Genomic DNA, 18,783 nt, shown 5'->3' with positions numbered 1-18,783 from the left:
AGTGAGATTAAGAAAGGATTGATTGCAGTTCTTCGAAGGTGAAGGGGGCATCAAGTTCTGTGTTACACGGGCCAACCCAGTCAAGGACTTGATGCCCCCTTCATAAGTAGAAAGAAAATTTTGCTAGGAACTTATCTTAGCCCAAGAAACGCAGCATGCACGCAGCGAAAAAAAAGCACGCATCAGAGCTATAGTACCATACCAGAGCGGCGTCAGCTCTCGCACACGCCAGATTGCGGTAAGGCGTTAGGGGACGGGATACTGCAGCACCCTCCGGCCACCTTTCGGTAGCCAATGCTATGCAGCAGTCAGACGACGCGCAACATACCAGACGTCGTAGGCGCTCTCCGATTGCGTTTACCCTAAGCGTGCTCAATACTGTACATGCTTGCCCGTGCCATTTTAAAGTGTGTTTGTGGAAGCTTGCCTTTCCTTTTTTTCGTGCTCATCTTTTTATCGGTTCAGTGAGGGGGCTGTTTAGCGAGTATAAATTTCAAATAGACGTGGAAACACGTGGAGCCTGTCCAAAGAGTGCTTAGTTTTGTTTTTATTGACTGGGCGTCGAACTTAATGTAACCGCCGACGCCTTCCAACACCTGTTCAGCGAGCATTCAGTGTCCTTGGCAACATTTGGGGTCAAGGGGTAGGTTGCCTTCAGGTGCGACGCGTGTCTGGCGAGGCTGTCATGCAAACAAGCAGAGGGGCTGGTTGTGCGCGGGTTTCCTGAGCTTTTGCCCCTTTTCGCGGCATGGTTCTTCAGCTTATCGGCTGAGACCGACCCCGGCCCCGTTTCCGTCACACATTCAGCGCTGCACGTGTTTGCAGGCGTCAGTGCTGAACAGCTCCTTACGACGAAGGCAGGTAACCCTAGGGTGCCCATCTTACAGTCTGGGCGATGGCATCTGCAACCCAGATTGTCAACTTGTGGCCGGCGACGGTGGTGACTGCGACCCGCCCGCGGAGTCATGCGACCCTGGCATGCTAGGCGATGGCACTTGTCACAAGGCGTGCAATCAGGCCGTACATGGCTGGGACGGCGGAGACTGCTGCCTCCTAGACAGCGGCAACTGCTTGGACCCGGCCTCGCCGAACCGGTAAGTTGCCGATTGCCGACCTTCTGTTCAGCCTCTGCCGTTTTTTTTTTTTGGAAATTCCCCGAAATTCCCCGAAATATCTTACCGATTCGCCCTAACTTTGAGAGGCTGGTGTATTGACCAATAAGTTCAGACTTCGTTGGCAGGTTTCTTCATCCGATCATTTGGGGTACCTAAAGAAATACACTGATTTTGAAACTTTGGCAAAGGCTGTAGGTAATTATGTAGTTACAAGTAGAGCACTTCACGGGCCTAATTTTAAGGCCCGAGCCCGGCCCGAGCCCGCTTCGCGAAGCCCGAGCCCGACCCGGGCCCGTAACACCTAGCCCGAGCCCGGTCCGGGCCCGGCCATTCATAAGTGAGCCTGGCCCGAGCCCGGCCCGGGCCCACCATCTCAAGCACAGGCCCGGCCCGGCCCGGTAATTTATTTTTTGGCCTAGGGAGGGCCTGCGCGTGTGTGACCAGGCCCGGTCTTTGACGCTGAAGAAAGTTTGTTTATTATATTCCGGGCGATCAGACGGAGCATCTAGTCTGTACAAGCACGTCATGAACTGAAACGCAAAAAATAAGGGTTTAGAAGTGCACGTAGTTTAGCTTTCCCCGTCTGCAGTTCACGCCACATCGGCGTAATAATAGCTGGTATTCTTACACGAGAGACACCATCATCTTTGATGACCACACTCTTGGCAACTTCACTTGGTTGTATCGGCCACAAGTTGGTATTGCTGAAATTTGTTGATCCGCATTTGAATCAACGAGTATGTACGCGCGTTGAAATACTTCACCTGCAGTGGTTGTTAAGCAGTGGTGCTTCTCTGGCACGCGTGTTTGATTCCCGGCCACGGCAGCCGCATTTTGATTGGTGCGACATCTAAAACACACGTGTACATACATAGACATAGGTGCACAGCTCCAGGATATCTGAATTAATTCCTTCCCCTCTTGGGTATTCGTTGTACTAATCGTATCTTTGGTATGTTATACACCAAAATATGAAATCTTGATTGAATACAAGAAATTTCATTAAAATTGCAGTATAGTGGCCATCAGACCTAGCAAAACACGTTTTTAAAACAATGCGTACAACTAACAGCAAGAAGCGCGCAAAAATAAACCAAGAATATTCATTTTTAAGCTGTATTCTACACTTCACGTCGGACCTATTAACGGCCGTGCCTATGAATTCAAGCCCGAGCCCGGCCGAAGCCCACGGCATCGAGCCCGAGCCCGGCCCGGGCCCACGGCGTCCGGGCCCGCCGAAAATCGACTTCGGGTGGCCCGGCCCGGCCCACGGGCCGGGTTGGGCCCGGGCTTTCGGGCCGGCCCGGGCCCGTGCAGTGCTCTAGTTACAAGTGACACAGTTATTTGTAATAGATAACAGTACTCTTTAATTTTACGGCAATGTAAACGCATATTTCATGGGTTAATTTCAAAAACATCCGCGGAAAGAACCATGCCCGTAGCCGCTGCTTGCACGGCATTCCCTCTTCGCCTCATATCTCATACGATACATGCCACCTTGAAGGTGCACTAAACGCATATAATGGTAGTGTTATTTGACCGCTAAAAGTTAGACTTTCATGGCTTTATTTTATGTTCGATGGATGGTTAAGGATTATTTACCTGTTTAGAGATTATACACACTAAAAGAACAATATGCGTATTTGTTGTTTCCTTCACATATCATGCAGCGTAGACTAAGAACGCGTGGATATTGAGACGTGTAACATACGCAAGCCACTGTCAATCGTAAATTTATGCTTCCTATAAAATGTTGCGGAAGCGTTCTATACACGCATTTCTTAATATGTATTTTTATTTTCGTAGTTTCTTAATAAGCAACATTTCCACACGGCAATCCTGGTATTTATTGCAGAGTCAGGTATCTAACACGTACAGCTGCTTGAATGAGAGATGACTTAACGTGCTTCTGAAGATATAAGAAGCCGGTCACTGGTATACGGCTTTAACATAGGTTTGACGGGTACTTGGAAGGTGCACTTCCGACATTTTCATCACGCAGTTCTGATTAAGGATTACCCGCTGTGGCCCGATAGCTAAGCAATATGTGACGCTATACACACCTGCCGCGGTGGCTCAGTGGCTAAGGAGTTGTGCTGCGGAACACCATGAACACTGCGGCCGAATTTCTGATAGAAGCTAGTGACGAGAACGCCCGTGAGTCGAGGTTTCGGCCCACATCGAAAATGCCCAGAATGATTAAATTAATCCGTAGCACTTGACTATGGCTTGCCTCATAACCGAGACGGAGCTTCAGCATGTAAAACCCCCAAATTTGTTTACTAGGCTACACATGAGGAATGTTTCAGCTGCGTTCAGAGAACGTTAGACAGAAGCATGTGCACGGAAATGAAGGAAAAAGAAAACAAAAAATCGCGGCAAGTGCGGTGAACCAATCCCGGGCTTCATAATTGGCGGTCGGAGGTTTTAAAGATAAGGCTAGAAGTGTCATTTTTTTCAACAAAAGCTCCACGCAGCTGTCGAGATAGAACAACATAAAAACTGAGAAAGACACGCACAGGTAGCCCAAAATACGAGGAGTGAGGGGACTGTTATCATGGCCCTGCGTCCGAGGTGGTTTCGCGCTGCCTTCCAGAACCCACACCACCAGAAGCTGTAGACCCAGAAGTATAAGCGATGTTGTAAGCCGGATTTGATGGGGGCCCTAATGGTAAAATGCGAATCGAATAAGGCGCAAGGGCAAGCATTTATAGCGTACTTTGCAACCCCCCCCCCCTCTTTCCCTCCTAAAAAAAGCCATTGCACGAAAACACCGCATACCTACCGCCGTGGTATATCAGACAGGGTGATCTAGTGTAGCTTAAAAGGACACATGTAAAAATTAGTGCCCTTCCACTCTGTGAAGAAGAATGACCTGCGAAGCTGGACGCAGTACACAAAATGCACAAAACAAAACACGTTTGTTTGTAATTTGTGATGGAGCAATTAGCACTTAGTCCAATAAAATTCTGAAGGACTCGAGATTTCTTCTAGTGGACAAACATAGAGCTCTTTGTTTCCCTCCCGCGTCGCAGGCATCTTAGTGTCTGCATAACACACCAACACAACCCGCTCGACCTCTAAGGACACCGGAAAGTTCCCATTGGGGCGGTGGACGTATGTCGGGATCAATTTGAAGGTGATCGCTCGGGTGGCAAAGAAACATACATCAACGCCATGTTAGGGACTGTATCAGGGTTGTATCACGCGAGATACAACGAGAGGCAGAAGGCAGAAGAGGGGGGGGGGGTTAGACATATACTGCTTCGCAGTAAAACAAGTTGGCCTATATCGTCAGATTAGGGTTGTGAATACAAATATACCACTCGCAGCAGCGGTAGTGGCTTGTTAACACAGGAAATCCCAGGAGTTTGAAAGCAGGTATCGCCGTCCCATCCACCCTACATTTTGTGCCAAGCGCGTGATTGGTGGAGCTCGCCTAAGCGCTATTCTGAAAGAAATACTGAGGCATCAAACACATGTATATGTGAAACACTTGCGTGCGGGAACTTACTCTGGTCATGTGCTTTTTAAAACACATAAACCTTGGCTAGAAAACATTATAAAGGTGGTAGGGTATGTTGCTGTTTCGATTTCGTTGAAATGTTTCGCCTTGTGAACAAGCGCAATCAAACGATGCTTGCATGCGGGTCAATGCGAAGGCCAACCTTACCTACCGGTCGCTGTCATAGTGGCAACCTCTCACTTTCTTCTATCCTTTCTGTACCTCTCTTTAGTTTTCTCTACCCCCCCCCCCCCCCGGTATTCCCACCCCCCGGACTGGGTTGAATGCAGGTGAACCCCCAGATGGGTTCAATAATATCCCCAGTTGATTTCTTTTCATCCTTCCTTTAAAATCCAACCACTACGCCCCCCCCCCCCCCCCCCCGCGTCCCGTCCCCACTGGCGCATATCTATGCAACAACCAGTGCAAAATCACATATTATTAGCAAAACGAGACGACCGACAACTGCAAATCGCCCCCTGAGCCACATAAAGCTCAATAAAAATGTTCTCTTTCTGGTAAGCGAGTAAGTTCGCTTTCCTGATCCCTTTTGATTCAGGGCAGGCGCATCGAGCGCCAGAGGAAGTTTGAACGTACGTTTCCACATATGCAGAAATTGCACTTAATCAAGGAACAATTGTTGCCACCCGTAACAGGGCGTCTGGGATAAAGTATTTGCACCAGCACTACCACAACTTTGCCTGGCACAGTAGTTTTCTTTTGCCCCGTCAGGAAGCACCACGGGCATCAAAGAGTACACAGTACACACCGAACGCGCGCGCGCTCGCACACACGCGTGGAAGGCTAGTCCCTCCACTGCCGATCCGGTACAAATTTTATTGGGATTCGAGAAGTCTTCTGGGTGGAGCCCTCAGTCCAGGGCGCCATTGGAGCAACCCGCGGTCTTCGCCCTTTCGATCAGCTGCAGCTGTCTGCTGGAACAAGAGCTAGCGAGTCCTCTCTCCCACTGCTGTTGGGTGGGGTTTGGGATAAAGTCTACGGGGGGGGGGGGGGGGGTTATTTTGTCATGTCATTCCCATACAATGCGGTAAAGCGTGGCAGGGACGCCGCAGTGTCTGCACAGGGAATTGTAGAGGGTGGGGTGTATAGCGTGCAGCCTCGTAGGGTGTGGGTACGTGCTCGTCTGGAGTTGACTAAGAGCAGTTCGTAGGGGCCTGGTTAGTTGCTCAAAAACTGCAGGGTACCGCATTCGCCCAAGCCGGTAACGCTGTGTGATGTCCTTGTACGTGAGAAGGGGGTGCACTATCTTTTCCTCTTCTTCTAACGGCGCTCGCCAAAGCTCTTGCGAAGGCGTGCGCCGCCTGGTTTCCGCAGAGAGAGGAGCTGGCTGGGGTCCAGATTATTCTGATGTTTGTCCGAGGTGGGCGTTGAAGGATGATGCCGAGAGAAATTGTGGAAATTCTTCCTGCCGTATATTTTGTGTATGCCGCTTCGCAGTCCGTGACGATGGTGGATGCTCGGGTTTGGCAGAAAAGCGAGGCTGTTGACGGGTCCGGGGGTTCGGTCCACTTAGCTAGAAAATACGCGCCCAGGCGGCAGCACCTTCCTGGAAAGCTTCGCCGGGGTCTTCAAGTCGCGACTAGGAAGGGCGGGGCTTGATGCCCAACTTGGCATGTGTGCTGAAAACAACCGCTATATGATTGACTTATAATCTTTGCGACGAAACTAAAGATCAATGTGAACAGGCACTCAGGAAGATTGGGACGATAGAGAAAAAAATGCCCCGGGGTTTTTCTGGGCCCTGTGTGACGTGCTCTTCAACGTCACAAAAAAAAAAGAAAGAAAAACCTGTGAGAAATGCCAGCTTTAATTGTTTATTTCAAGCAAAGAAGGCATCGTTGGTCGTCAAACAAACGCGATGCAGGGGAACAGTAAAAGGCGCAGATACTTTAGTCTCTAATGCAGTTGTGTACGATGGAGTAAAATAAATTCCAGGGACGAAACCGACCACTGAGAAACAAAACTGACACCGTAAACATGAACGCTACTTTTTGCCGCATGAACGTGTGGAAGGATGTAAATAGCTGGTACAATGTTGAACGAGAGGCAGTGAGGTGAACAGACATCGCAGAGAGCCAAGAAGCCGGATGGTCTCAAGGGGTCCTGGAATAAGGGCTCTTCTCCAAGGCTAACTGCTCCATAGAGACGTTTATTCCTCATCCTCACTGTGCAGCAGTGACACCATGGGAGAGTAGGGTCAGAGGTAAATGTCAAAATGCGGCACCAATTCTATACAGCGACATGACTGCCACCAGTTGAAAGGAACTGGTTGAAAGGCACAAAATGAAGAAAGTAGAAAAATGATACCGGAAAAATTATACTCCGATTGCCTTTCAATGGGAAGCATTCTCCATTTTGGTACAATTAATGCGAGTAGTGCTCGTCCGCGCGTCTGTCGGTCCGTCCGTGCGTGCGCGCGTGCGTGACGGTGGATGTATGCGTATGAGTGTGGGTACGCGCGCGCGCGCACACACGTTTTGGGCAGGCGGGGTTCCGCCCTAACCATGAGCAGATGTAGTTTATAATTGGGCTTAAACCGGCTCCCTGGGCTTCTACTCGTCCCTGGGCATTGAAGCAGACAAGGCGGTCTGTCCCGTGCACTATGCCTGTTTCTTCGACCTTTGCGCAGTACCATTGAAAGGCAAAATCAGTTAGGTCAATCTATAACTCCGCTAAACATCATTTCGTACTTTCGGAATCTAGTATATCGAATGTCACCATGGCTTTGGGGTATTTTTGTTCCTGCGTAATTTAAATGCTATAGGAAATTTCGTTCACGCTTTCTTGGCCCATCGGCCGTATGGCCTCGATGCAGTCAAGGTGCTATTCCTTCATTTATTCATCATTACACTTCTTGTTTGATGCATTATTTCACTAATGTATCTTTATTTAAGTATATACTTAGCTTGTAAGGGAGAGCAGTCTCCTAGAAATGTGAACTCGCGTTTTTTTAAAGCTATTTTTAGGTCCGAGCCCACTTGTCCCTTTGTAAGCACCCTGGGGTTGTTGGAGCTGCGCTTAGTTCTACCTCAGCAGCGAATGGCCCTTTTTTTTTAATGCAATTTCCAGCAGTTCGCTTGAGGTCTATTCCTGTTTGCATGCAGCTCCTACGTCGACGTGAAAGAGTACAAGGAACTACTGGGCTTGGACAACTCGGCACATGTCAACGTTCTCTTTGCCCATTGGACCGATCAAGACATTCTTGGAATCGCTACTTTTCCATGGGACAAGGACCTGTTTGGAGTCCAAGGTGACATTTTCCCCCTCTGTTTTCACGTGTTCGTGCTTCACGTACAAGTATTTTAATTGATTTTGTTCGCTGCATACCAGAGGCTAACGGCTAATGAATGTTCGGTGGCTTTGTTTGGTTTTTGTTTACTCATTAATGTAAATTATGCGATGCTGTACATGAACTACCCCTATAATAATGCCCACTGCGTGCTGTAGATTATTTCCCTCGATAGCACCCAATAAAGTACTTAGCGCTTAAGTCAACGGAGCAATACGCAGCCTGCGAAAACGACTTCACAATTCGTCTCCTTTACTAGGAGCGATGAACAATAAATTCTTTCACTGAAGTTTGGGTGTTTTTTAATCGGCGAAGCCACGCCTAATCTACGAGTCGCACCTTTGGTGGACTCGTGCTGATTAATTTTGGCCACCTGGGATTTTTTAGCCACCTACGCCGAAACTTGTACGCGCGGGCGGTATTTCACGCTAATCACAAATACTGCCTCCGCGCTTTCAACTATTTTGTTTTTTTTTTCATTATTATGTTTATTTGATCAGTTGCTGAGACACGCAAACCAGTAAAAAGTGAAAAGCATTTGTTTCAACCAACTACAGGCCAAGGTTGATTGGTTGGTACAAGTTGGTTGAAACACACCACTGTGGCTATATTCAGGAACAGTGTATTGTCGTGCGCTCTGATAAATAAGTTGCTCAGCTGTGGAAGAAAGCTCAGATGTATTTCTGTGCAGTAATTCGCATTAAACACCAAATGGTTTCAGTCATGTTAGATGATGGTTCCGAAGCGATGGAAGCATAGTGAAATCCGGAGGATCGCTCCATTCGCGCAGGGGGTGTGGTGGTGCAGCCGGAGCAGTTCGGCCGTCCCGGAAGCCTGCATACGCTGGTGCACGAGCTTGGTCACGTGCTCGGCTTGTGGCACGTGCACCGCGGCGTGTCGGAGGTGGAGTGCCACGACCCGTGCCTCGAGGCCAGAGCCTCACTCGCCACCGGAGACCTGTGCGCCGACACGCAGCCCACGCCACAGAACTACCTCTGCCAGGACCCGCCGGCTGCTGCTGCGCGCTGTGGTCTACCGCGCTTCTCGGACACTCCTTTTCGGAACTACATGGGCTACGCTGGTACGCTTTCTCGCTCATCGCCTTGACCAGTTACAACCTTCACCTCGGCATGCCGCGGCCAAGACAGCACAATCTCTTGCTATCCCTTAACTGTTTGGATTTGGGTCACGAATGGAAGGATGGATAAATAATCGATTCAAAAGTCCACCTTCATTCAAACCAGCAGGAACTGCATGCAATGTTCTTTTTCCGCAACTGATAGCCATTAAGTGGTGCGTGGTGTCTTTTTTTCTCTCTGTGTGTACTGAAATGGTGATGGAAGTTCTTTCACGGTACGGCGCAGACGACACGTGCACCAGCTCGTTCAGCGCCCAGCAGGCAGCGCGCATGCACTGCTACGCGGACTTGATGTACGGCGGCTGGCAACGGGCCGACCAGGTGCCCCGTCCGGGCCCACCACCACTGGCGCCGGCGCCCGTGGCAGCCGACGCCCGCGCTGTCACGCTTTCCTGGGCACCACCCGTTGCTAGTGCACAGCGGGGGCCCTGTGGCGCATGCGCAGATAATCGCGCTCTCACGCAGTTCATGTGGCGAGCGAGCGACAACGCCGGCCGGAGGGATTCTTGGGAGCCTCAGCAAGCCACCGGTGAGTGCGCTTGGTGAGCACTTTTAGTGTGAAATCGCTATACCAGTCTAGCAAAACCTCTATTTTAATGGAGTCTTTTCTGGACTAGTGAAAAGAAAGAAGCGCTGCCTGGGCTGGCATCGAACATGGGTTATCTTTGTCGCGAGATGAATGCCTTACCCCGCCGGCTGGTTGCTCTCCGTGAGCTTAAGGCAGGGGACGTGGTGTCTGCAACGCAGCACGCGTTGCTCGACAGGCGCTGCCGCCTCGCCTTTTGCGCAGTGACACCCGCTTGTCATATGTGTGAAATAAATATGTAAAGGGAATCGGGATTGTCGTCTGAAATGTCTAAAGAAGAGATTCGTCGCCCCGGACCCGTGACCACGAACACGACTCATATCCACGTGGGAGGTTGACCGAAACGGACATACCCGGCATCTGCAAATACATCTAAGATTAGATGCATACCCACATATGCAACTATGGCACATGCCCACGCTCAAATGACATCGCGACTGCAAATCCATTAATTAGCAACCGGTCAAACAACGGCCTGGAAATGCCTAACCTGGTGCAACAGAATGTCTAATTCAGCCCAAGCAAATTAGCTTTCGCACGATATTCTGGGATTGCTGCAACTAAACGATCTAATTTTTTATGCGTGGCATTTCTTGCCCAGCCCCGGAAATTTGTTTGGCGTATTTTTTAAATTCGAAGCATTTCTATGCGGGCTCGATATAAGAACCCGTCTATCCGTCCGTAGCCCTTAGTAAGTCACATTTTCGCTGCCAACGATTGATGCTGTTTAACTAAAGAACTTTAGCAACCATCATGGTTGCTATTGGTGCAGACTGGTGCAGACTAGTCCAGACATGCCGCCTAACTCTGAGCCTAAGGGGCGCTGCGTATACCTGCAGGGCCTCCCGACTCCGAGGCGTGCACGCTGAGCTACAATGCGTGGCTGCCAGCTGCAGAGTCGTGCCAGGACCCGCGCGACTGCACGCTCAGCTTGGAGCTCGAGCACAGCGTGGTGCCTTCAGCCCTGTCCATCTGGCTGCCCTGGAGCTCTCGACAGGGACTGCGGGAACTCGTCCTCGACTACGCAGACGGTTCTCACGACGTCATCAAGGACGTGACTGCCTACTGTGACATGCCCTTCACATTGCCACTGCACACCGACAAACTTCTCGTCAAGGTGTGTAATCTCAAGCTAGTACACCATTTGGCCGCATAAAAGAGTCAATGACACGGATAGTAGAAGAGATATTCGCTACTTGCAAGTTTATGTACCCTCCGTGATACTTTCAGTGAGGATCCATAGTGAAAAGTGTATTTGACATGGATATTGGCACTTAGCGGCTATCGCTGATGGATTGATAATAACGCTGCAGATCTGAATGGAAACGAGTAAAACCTATACGCTACAAGTGGTTTGTGTGTAAACCATTGCCACTAAAACAATTATAAGTAGAACACCAAATAAAGCCTACTCGACGTGGATCTCTCATGTTGCAGGAAATGAAGGCATAATTAGCAATATGTGCCCTAATGAAGGTACCGTCTGGCTCCACAGGTACTACATATTTAAAATCGTTTACTTACGGAAAAACTGCGACAAGCTGTCCGGCCATTGAGAAATAAGTGATGCTGGCGGGAAATGTTTAATATTCACTCGCTCACTCGCTCACTCACTTAATCACTTACTCACTCGCTCACTCTCACTCACTCACTCGCTTGCTCACTCACTCACACACTCACTCGCTCACTCTCTAGCTCACTCACTCACTCACTTACTCCCCTTCTCACTCACTCCCTCACTCACTTCCTCACTCACTCCCTCGCTCGCTTACTCGCTCTCTCACTAGCTCACAAACTCACTCCGTCGCTCATTTACTCCCTCGCTCACTCACTCACTCGCTCACTCACTCGCTCGGTCCCTCGCTCACCCACACCCTCCTCACTCACTCATTCGCTCTCTCCCTTACTCGCTCATTCACTCGCTCGCTAGCTCACTCCCTCTCACTCGCTTACTCCCTCCCTCCCTCCCTCCTTCCCTTCCTCCCTCACTCACTCACTCACACACCCACTCCCTAGCTTCCTCCCTCACTCACTCATTTACTCACTCGCTTCCTCGCTCACTCATTTGCTCCCCCGTTCACTCACTCGCTCACTCACTTGCTCGCTCATTTACTCCCTCGCGCACTCCCTATCTCACTCGCTCACTCACTCACTTAACGCCTTACTCACTCACTCACTCTCACTCACTCACTCGCTTGCTCACTCACTCACACGCTCGCTCGCTCACTCACTAGCTCACTCACTTACTCCCCTTCTCCCTCACTCCCTCACTCACTTCCTCACTCCCTCGCTCGCTTACTCGCTCTCTCACTAGCTCACAAACTCACTCCGTCGCTCATTTACTCCCTCGCTCACTCGCTCACTCACTCGCTCGGTCCCTCGCTCACCCACACCCTCCTCACTCACTCATTCGATCCCTCCCTTACTCGCTCATTCACTCGCTCGCTAGCTCACTCCCTCTCACTCGCTAACTCCCTCCCTCACTCATTCACTCACACACACACTCCCTACCTCCCTTCTCGCTCACTCATTTACTCATTCGATTGCTCCCTCGCTCACTCATTTACTCCCCCGTTCACTCACTCGCTCATCACACTCTCTCACACACGCTAACCCACTCACTCGCTCGCTCACTTACTCCCTCGCGCACTCCCTCTCTCACTCGCTAACTCACTCACTCACTCGCTCACTCACTCGCTCACTCCCTCGCTCACTCACTCGCTCTTTCACTAACCCACTCACTCACTAGTGCACTCACTGACCCACTTTCTTCTTCACTCGCTCACTGACTCGCTCCCTCCCTCACCCACTCGCTCCCTCACCCACTCGCTCACACACTTTCTCGCTCCCTTACTCGCTCCCTCGCTCACTCACTCCCTCTCTCACTCGCTAACTCACTCGTTCCATCGCTCACTCACTGGCTCACTAACTCACCCACTCGCTCACTCACTCGCTGTCTCACTAGCTCACTCGCTCACTTACTCCTTCGCTCATGCACTCCCTCGCTCACTCAGTCACTCGCTCACTGGCACACTCCTATGCTCACTCACTCACTCAATCACTTTCTCGCTCACTCACTCACTCCATCGCTCCCTCCCTCACTCGCTCACTTACGCACTCCCTCCTTCCCTCAGTTACTCATTTGCTCGCTCGCTCACTGCTCACTCACTCAGTTGCTCACTCACTCGCTCCCTCGTTCACTCACTCGCTTGCTCACTTACTCGCTCGCTCACTGCCCCTCTCACTCACTAACTCACTCACTTACTCGCTCGCTCACATACTCGCTCACTTCCTCGCTCACTCATTCCCTCACTCACTCACTTGCTCGCTCGCTCCCTCGCTCATCACTTGCTCCCTCGCTTACTCGCTCCCTCGCTCACTCACTCGCTCCCTCGTTCACTCACTCGTTCGTTCATTCCCTTTCTAAGTCGCTCACTCACTCCCTCGCTCACTCACTCGCTCCCTCGTTCACTCACTCGTTCGTTCATTCCCTTTCTAAGTCGCTCACTCACTCCCTCGCTCATCTCTCTCTCACTCACTCGCTCTCTCGCAAACTCCCCTGCTCACTCACTCGGTCACTTTCTCGCTCCATCGCTCACTCCCACACTCCCTCCCTCACTCGCTCACTCACTCACTTGCTCCCTCGCTCACTCAATCGCTCACTCATTCGCTCATCACTTGCTCCCTCGCTTACTCGCTCCCTCGCTCACTCACTCCCTCGTTCACTCACTCGCTCGTTCACTCCCTTTCTAAGTCGCTCACTTACTCCCTCGCTCACTCTCTCTCTCTCTCTCACTCGCTCTCTCGCAAATTCACTTGCTCACTCACTCATTCTCTCGCTCATTCACTCGCTAACTTTCTCGCTCGCTGGCTTACTCATTCAATCACTCGCTCGCTCGGATATTTCGCAGCTCATAACGCAATAAGTGACCGGGGCATCATATTTTCTACATTCACCGTATCGTCGTGGCACCAAATGGAGTAAAATCAATCAGGCCCCAACCCCTGAGTTAAAAAAAACCAGACGAGAACCATAATCAGCTACACGCTGATGTTCCGCGCATTTCATGCAGTGCGATCGCGTGACTCCAACATGTTACATTCTTTCTTCGCTTTTGGCTTTAGGTGCACGTGGTCGCGGCGAGTCCCATGGTGGCTGTTGATGCAGTTCAAGTCTTGTCGGCGGCCAACCACCCATCCTGCGCGACGTGCAAGCCGCTTCGTTACCGTGTTTTCCGCAAGCCACCATTTTCTTCTGCCGACTCCAAGCTATCCGATGGCCAGCGTTTCACAGACATGTGCGTATGGGTTGACACTGATGGGTGAACATAAAGCTGTCCTTTCTCATTCGGTGTCTCGCATCGGAACAACAGGTGACGCAACGAGGGGGCTTTTAAATGCATAGCATTTTAGTAACTCACAATGTCACGCGGCGTTGGCGTGCCTTGTCGTAGTCCGCATGCGCGTCTTGTCGTAGTCCGCATGCGCGCCTTGTCGTAGTCCGCAGCCAGGATAAGTTTCCGGCGCCCGGTTTCGAACCCATGACGCCGCGGGCGGAACGCAAGGTGCCCGGCGCACTACCGACCGAGCCACGAAACCGACACAGATTTCGATGCACCGAACGCGCCTTATATCCTTCACTCATTTCTCGTTTGTTTCGAAAGCGCCACAAGTTGTCCCGCGCCTCCAAAAAATGGCGACACGGGTCCCGCGATCGAGAGATACGACTTGCCGGCGCACCCCCTCGGAAATGCTGTGCATTTGATCGTGCCCCTCGCGAGGGGGATGTCTTTTTGTAAGTAAAGTCGTCTGTTGGCAGCTGCGTCAAAATCTCAGCCAAATGTCCATACTCACAAATCTAGTGCATTTCTTCGACATCTGCCCGCTTATCTTCGAAGAGAAGGGTAACTAGCATTCAACGTTCTGGGGGAGTATGAAATTTGTGGCGAATTGCTGAGCAGCTGTACGTGTTGCGTACATCGTATTTTGTAATCACCAGAATCTAAAGATACTCGTGGATCGATTAAAAGCGCATGCGTCGTTTTACCGCGAAACGTTTTGAAGCTTGCGGGCGTTTTGTGGCGGCTGTGGTAAGCGTGATCTGCAGCTTGTACCCGCGCCGTGCGAGCGCGGGCGAATGCGGGTCGGGCTGCCAACTGAAAACGCACGTCCCGGTGCTTTGCATTAGCGCGCACACCATCAAAACAGATCGTCCCGTGAAACATTGCCTATATTTAGGGGATGGTTTCAAGATAAAAAGAATTTAGTTACCACAGTCGAGTGCCGCGCCGCGCCAAGACGCATTTATTGCCTAGCTTACAAACAGATGGGGCGTGACGTCATTTACAGGTGGTGGAAGATGGCGTCCATCGGGACGCTGCGTCATTATATGTAGTGGATAAGTGAAGGTCACATGCCACGTGCTGAATGAACCAACTGAAAAAAAAAAGAAGGAGGGTGCGTCGCCCCCTAGCCGAGAGGGGAAGACCATCTAGTCTTCTGCGTCTTTGATCAACGACAAGTATGGCGATAATAATGTGAAGTGTCACAAAGTACGAAAGTTTCACGCGCGCATCACAACTGCTGGCGATTCGCCGCCTACTTTTGCCCCCATGTTTTACAGTAGGAAGAAATTATTGATGGCCACAGGTGATGGCCACCTGTGATGGCCACAGGAGGTCACAAAATAACATTCCGACTAGAGCCACTGTTTAAGCTGCGCTTCTAGGGACTCTAATTGCGACGAGGCAGAATAACATCTAAAACAGAGCAGTATTCACTTGCCGAGGTTAGATTTGAGCCTGCTTACCTCTGCATGTACCAATTGTGCGGTCGCAGCCCTGGTAGTGGTTAGTAAGTAACAATTAAACAGCTCAAAAATGACTCCTTCAAAGCGAAACTTTCTATCTCTCACTGATGGCGTCCGTGCGCACCACAAAACGCGATGCAGGAAAGCCAACTTCCTTTAATGATGATGATGATGATCGCGGAAACGTTTCCAGTGGTTGTAAAGTAACCTCGGTCCCTCGCGTTATGGAGCTGACGTCTATCCGATTGCGCCATTCCGACACGGTCGAAACAGTTTGGATTTGAAGAGGGTTGCACAGGCGTGCAAAATTAGACAAAAAAGTCATGCCGCCTAACTACGACTATGGTTGAACGCGAAGCTTTCTTCGTGCGAAATCAGATGGCGAAAGGTCAAAGTCAAAGCCGCTGCGATCAAAAGTCCGAAGTGCGAGTGAGTCAAAGTCAAAGCTCGACGAGTACGAACTCAGACGACAGACAAGGAATCCCTCACGAGGAAGCTTCGCGTTCAACCATCGCCGTCATAGACGGAGGGATACATGGTTTTTCTTTTACAGGCATGTGTTGTTTCCGGGCAGACAACCGATATTCGTCGAGTATATTTTCTTTATCTAAAATGCAAGATCATCACTTAAAACACCTTAACCCGAAACGGTTTTGCTGATAGCGTCCTAGAACTTTTGAAATCGGAATTTTTAGATCATACGTGCCATACGTGTCCCGCCCAAAGGAATGCTGGCAACCATGACAGGGAGCCGTGCAGCAACTCACTTTTAACTGGACGTAAGATTAAGAGAGGTATTTGAAAACTTATTTCCGGCTAAAACAACAATAATGTGCAACCTTCCCCATTCCGCCATGCGGTTTTTGAATCATGCGTTGAAATCGACTGAGTTGTTTGGGCACGTGCGGTAGCGTCACTTTCAGACAGTACCTGTCGCCACCTTTCATACTTCATAAATTTTAGCGCAAAATTAAAATTATTTCCACCTGTTTATTTAGAACTTTCTCGTGGTTACCCCAATATATAAAACGCTGGCTTTCATATGAGCTAGACGGCATGCACTCCGCAAAAATCGGTTGTCTGTACCTTAAAGAGAACCAAACAGGGTGCGCTAGAGATATCCCGTAGAGAGTATCTTCTACAGCAGGAAGGTTTTGCTCAGGTTACACTGCGCGCTATGCCCATTCGTGGGTGAACATCGTCCAGACAACCTTCGACACATTGATTCGTACACCATGCACCAAGAAGAACATACTGCATAAGATAAGTCTTTATTACTACCCGAAATAGGCAAATTTGCAAAAAAGTAGCAGTAGCCTGGCGCGTGTTGTCTGACGAAGTACGACCCGGGTGAAAATTCCAAACTGTCACTGAATAGGAGAAAATGTGCTTGAAGTGGAAGCAACCCCTGTAATCCCCTCCCCCATAACTACCTTTTCCCCAATAAGTGGCTGTTGCCCTTCCTCCTTAAATAAAAGCTTCAGTCACCCCCCCCCACCTCTCTCTCTCTCTCTCTCTCTCTCTCTCTCTCTCTCTCTCTCTCTCTCTCTCTCTCTCTCTCTCTCTCTCTCTCTCTCTCTCTCTCTCTCTCTCTCTCTCTCTCTCTCTCTCTCTCTCTCTCTCTCTCTCTCTCTCTCTCTCTCTCTCTCTCTCTCTCTCTCTGCCGTGGAAGTATCTTGCGTCACTTTCACTCCGACCTGAAGCCACGTCAAATCTTCGGCTCAGGCATAGTTTCTCTTGTTTTCCGCTAGCGTTAGTCTCACAGATAACAGCTATTTTGTTCCACAAACAGGCAATAGGGCAAGAACAACCTTTAAAATGTTTTGCGAGCGAGGGCTGAATTATTCGCTAACGGGGTGTCACCTTCTCAGATTCGTACTCGAGTTTTTTTGTAGCGGATACGCACACTCGTGGAAAATTAACGAAAAATTATGCGCGTCATGGGAGAAATAAATCGGCCGACATGGCAGCGGCGTTTTCAGACCTTGTTCATTGGCTCATTTGCAGCGAAGTGGAACCTGGGGCAGTGTACCGGTACGAAGTTCAAGCTTGGATGGGCAGCAAGAGCAGTGAATTGTCCCCGCCTCTTTTCTACACCCACGGCCAAGGCTTTTGTGGCGACGGAAACGTTGACCCGTGAGCGCTGCCACTTTTTTCCTTGCAGAACTTGACAGCTCTTACCGGTCAGAGGTCCACATTTTGTCATTTTACTTCCAGAGGTGAAAACTGTGACGACGGAAACACATGTCCTGGAGACGGCTGTGACGCGAAATGTCGCTTTGAAGGAAATTTTAAGTGCAAGGGTGAGTTTCCTACTTCACCGAATTTATTTCAGCCGAATTTTGCCTAAGTCTTTTGTGTGCCCGTGGTGCGTGCTCTGCGATAGCTAAGCATTACTCCATACTGAGATGAGGTAGATACCTAGTGATAGGTAGACGAGGTAGGTGAGGTGACATTGGAAAGGCCTTCCTCAAAGTGCCTTCCCGTGAAATTGGAAGCAGTGTTTTTTAACTGTTTGCAAATAATGTAAGCGTTTCTTTTTGACTAGGTTTTTTTGTTTGTCAAACGCGGGTTTAATGCATAGAATTTGCAGCTCGGGTATTATGCGCAGTAGGGAAGGGCTAAGCAGCAATTAAGGTCATCTCGAAATCTTTAAAATGCGCCAAAATTGTTATTAGAGGAAGCAATTTTTTACGCAAGGTGACCTTCTTTTATGCAGTCGGTGCCGAAAATTGCTTTGTCATCGGCCCAGATCCTAATTCAGAGCTGCATGCTAGAACGTGTGGCCAAGCATCGACAAACTGTTGTGCGAAAATTATCTAGATTGAACTGTCCGCTTTGGCGTCATGGCTGGGTCCTGTGTAGGCAGGAGCGATTTCCCCGTATGAAGTTTCATAATTATGAAGGAACTTTTTTTTTTTTTTCACTAACGCCACAGTTTTGCTGGCTCAACTAGGAGCAGCCTCTTTCAAAAAGCAGTTTATCCTCTAAAGGTCCCATTACCTGTCTCAGTACTGCTTCAAAAGAAGCTAAGCTCCCGTGTTGTGCAGCCCAATCCTTCGTCTCAGCCCGAAGGGTTGTGACGTCAATATTGCAGTTTGTAAATAATGTTCGTAAATAATATTCCATCGCAGTTTCCCACTTAGGGGTTATGTCAGCAAGTTGTGTCAGCACCTGGCACGAGAACACTGCTGTATCGTCTAAATCAATGAGAAACACGCAAATGCAGCACCCGCATTGTGATAAGGAGTTGCTATATTAACAACCCCTATCTCATTGCACGCTGGGTTCGTTGTGTAAACAAAAGCTATGCTCTGGCC

General features: G+C 49.8%; 1 protein-coding gene across 1 annotated transcript in view; it reads left to right on the top strand.

Annotated features, from left to right (window-relative positions):
* The window catches only part of LOC144153841 (pappalysin-1-like), a 101,780-nt gene that overhangs the window by 49,313 nt on the left and 33,684 nt on the right, over window positions 1-18,783 (top strand). Inside the window, exons 6-13 of the mRNA XM_077685570.1 lie at window positions 826-1,094; window positions 7,746-7,891; window positions 8,721-9,011; window positions 9,295-9,597; window positions 10,494-10,771; window positions 13,780-13,952; window positions 17,471-17,599; window positions 17,681-17,766. Coding sequence (XP_077541696.1) covers window positions 826-1,094; window positions 7,746-7,891; window positions 8,721-9,011; window positions 9,295-9,597; window positions 10,494-10,771; window positions 13,780-13,952; window positions 17,471-17,599; window positions 17,681-17,766 — 1,675 coding nt within the window. The remainder of the gene's footprint in view (window positions 1-825; window positions 1,095-7,745; window positions 7,892-8,720; window positions 9,012-9,294; window positions 9,598-10,493; window positions 10,772-13,779; window positions 13,953-17,470; window positions 17,600-17,680; window positions 17,767-18,783) is intronic.

Source organism: Haemaphysalis longicornis, unplaced genomic scaffold (genome assembly GCF_048455015.1).
Source record: "Haemaphysalis longicornis isolate Haplotype H1 unplaced genomic scaffold, Haemaphysalis longicornis Haplotype H1 scaffold_1, whole genome shotgun sequence".
Classification (NCBI taxonomy): domain Eukaryota; kingdom Metazoa; phylum Arthropoda; class Arachnida; order Ixodida; family Ixodidae; genus Haemaphysalis; species Haemaphysalis longicornis.
Note: the sequence above shows the minus strand (reverse complement) of the source record. Positions and strands in the feature narration are given on the sequence as shown.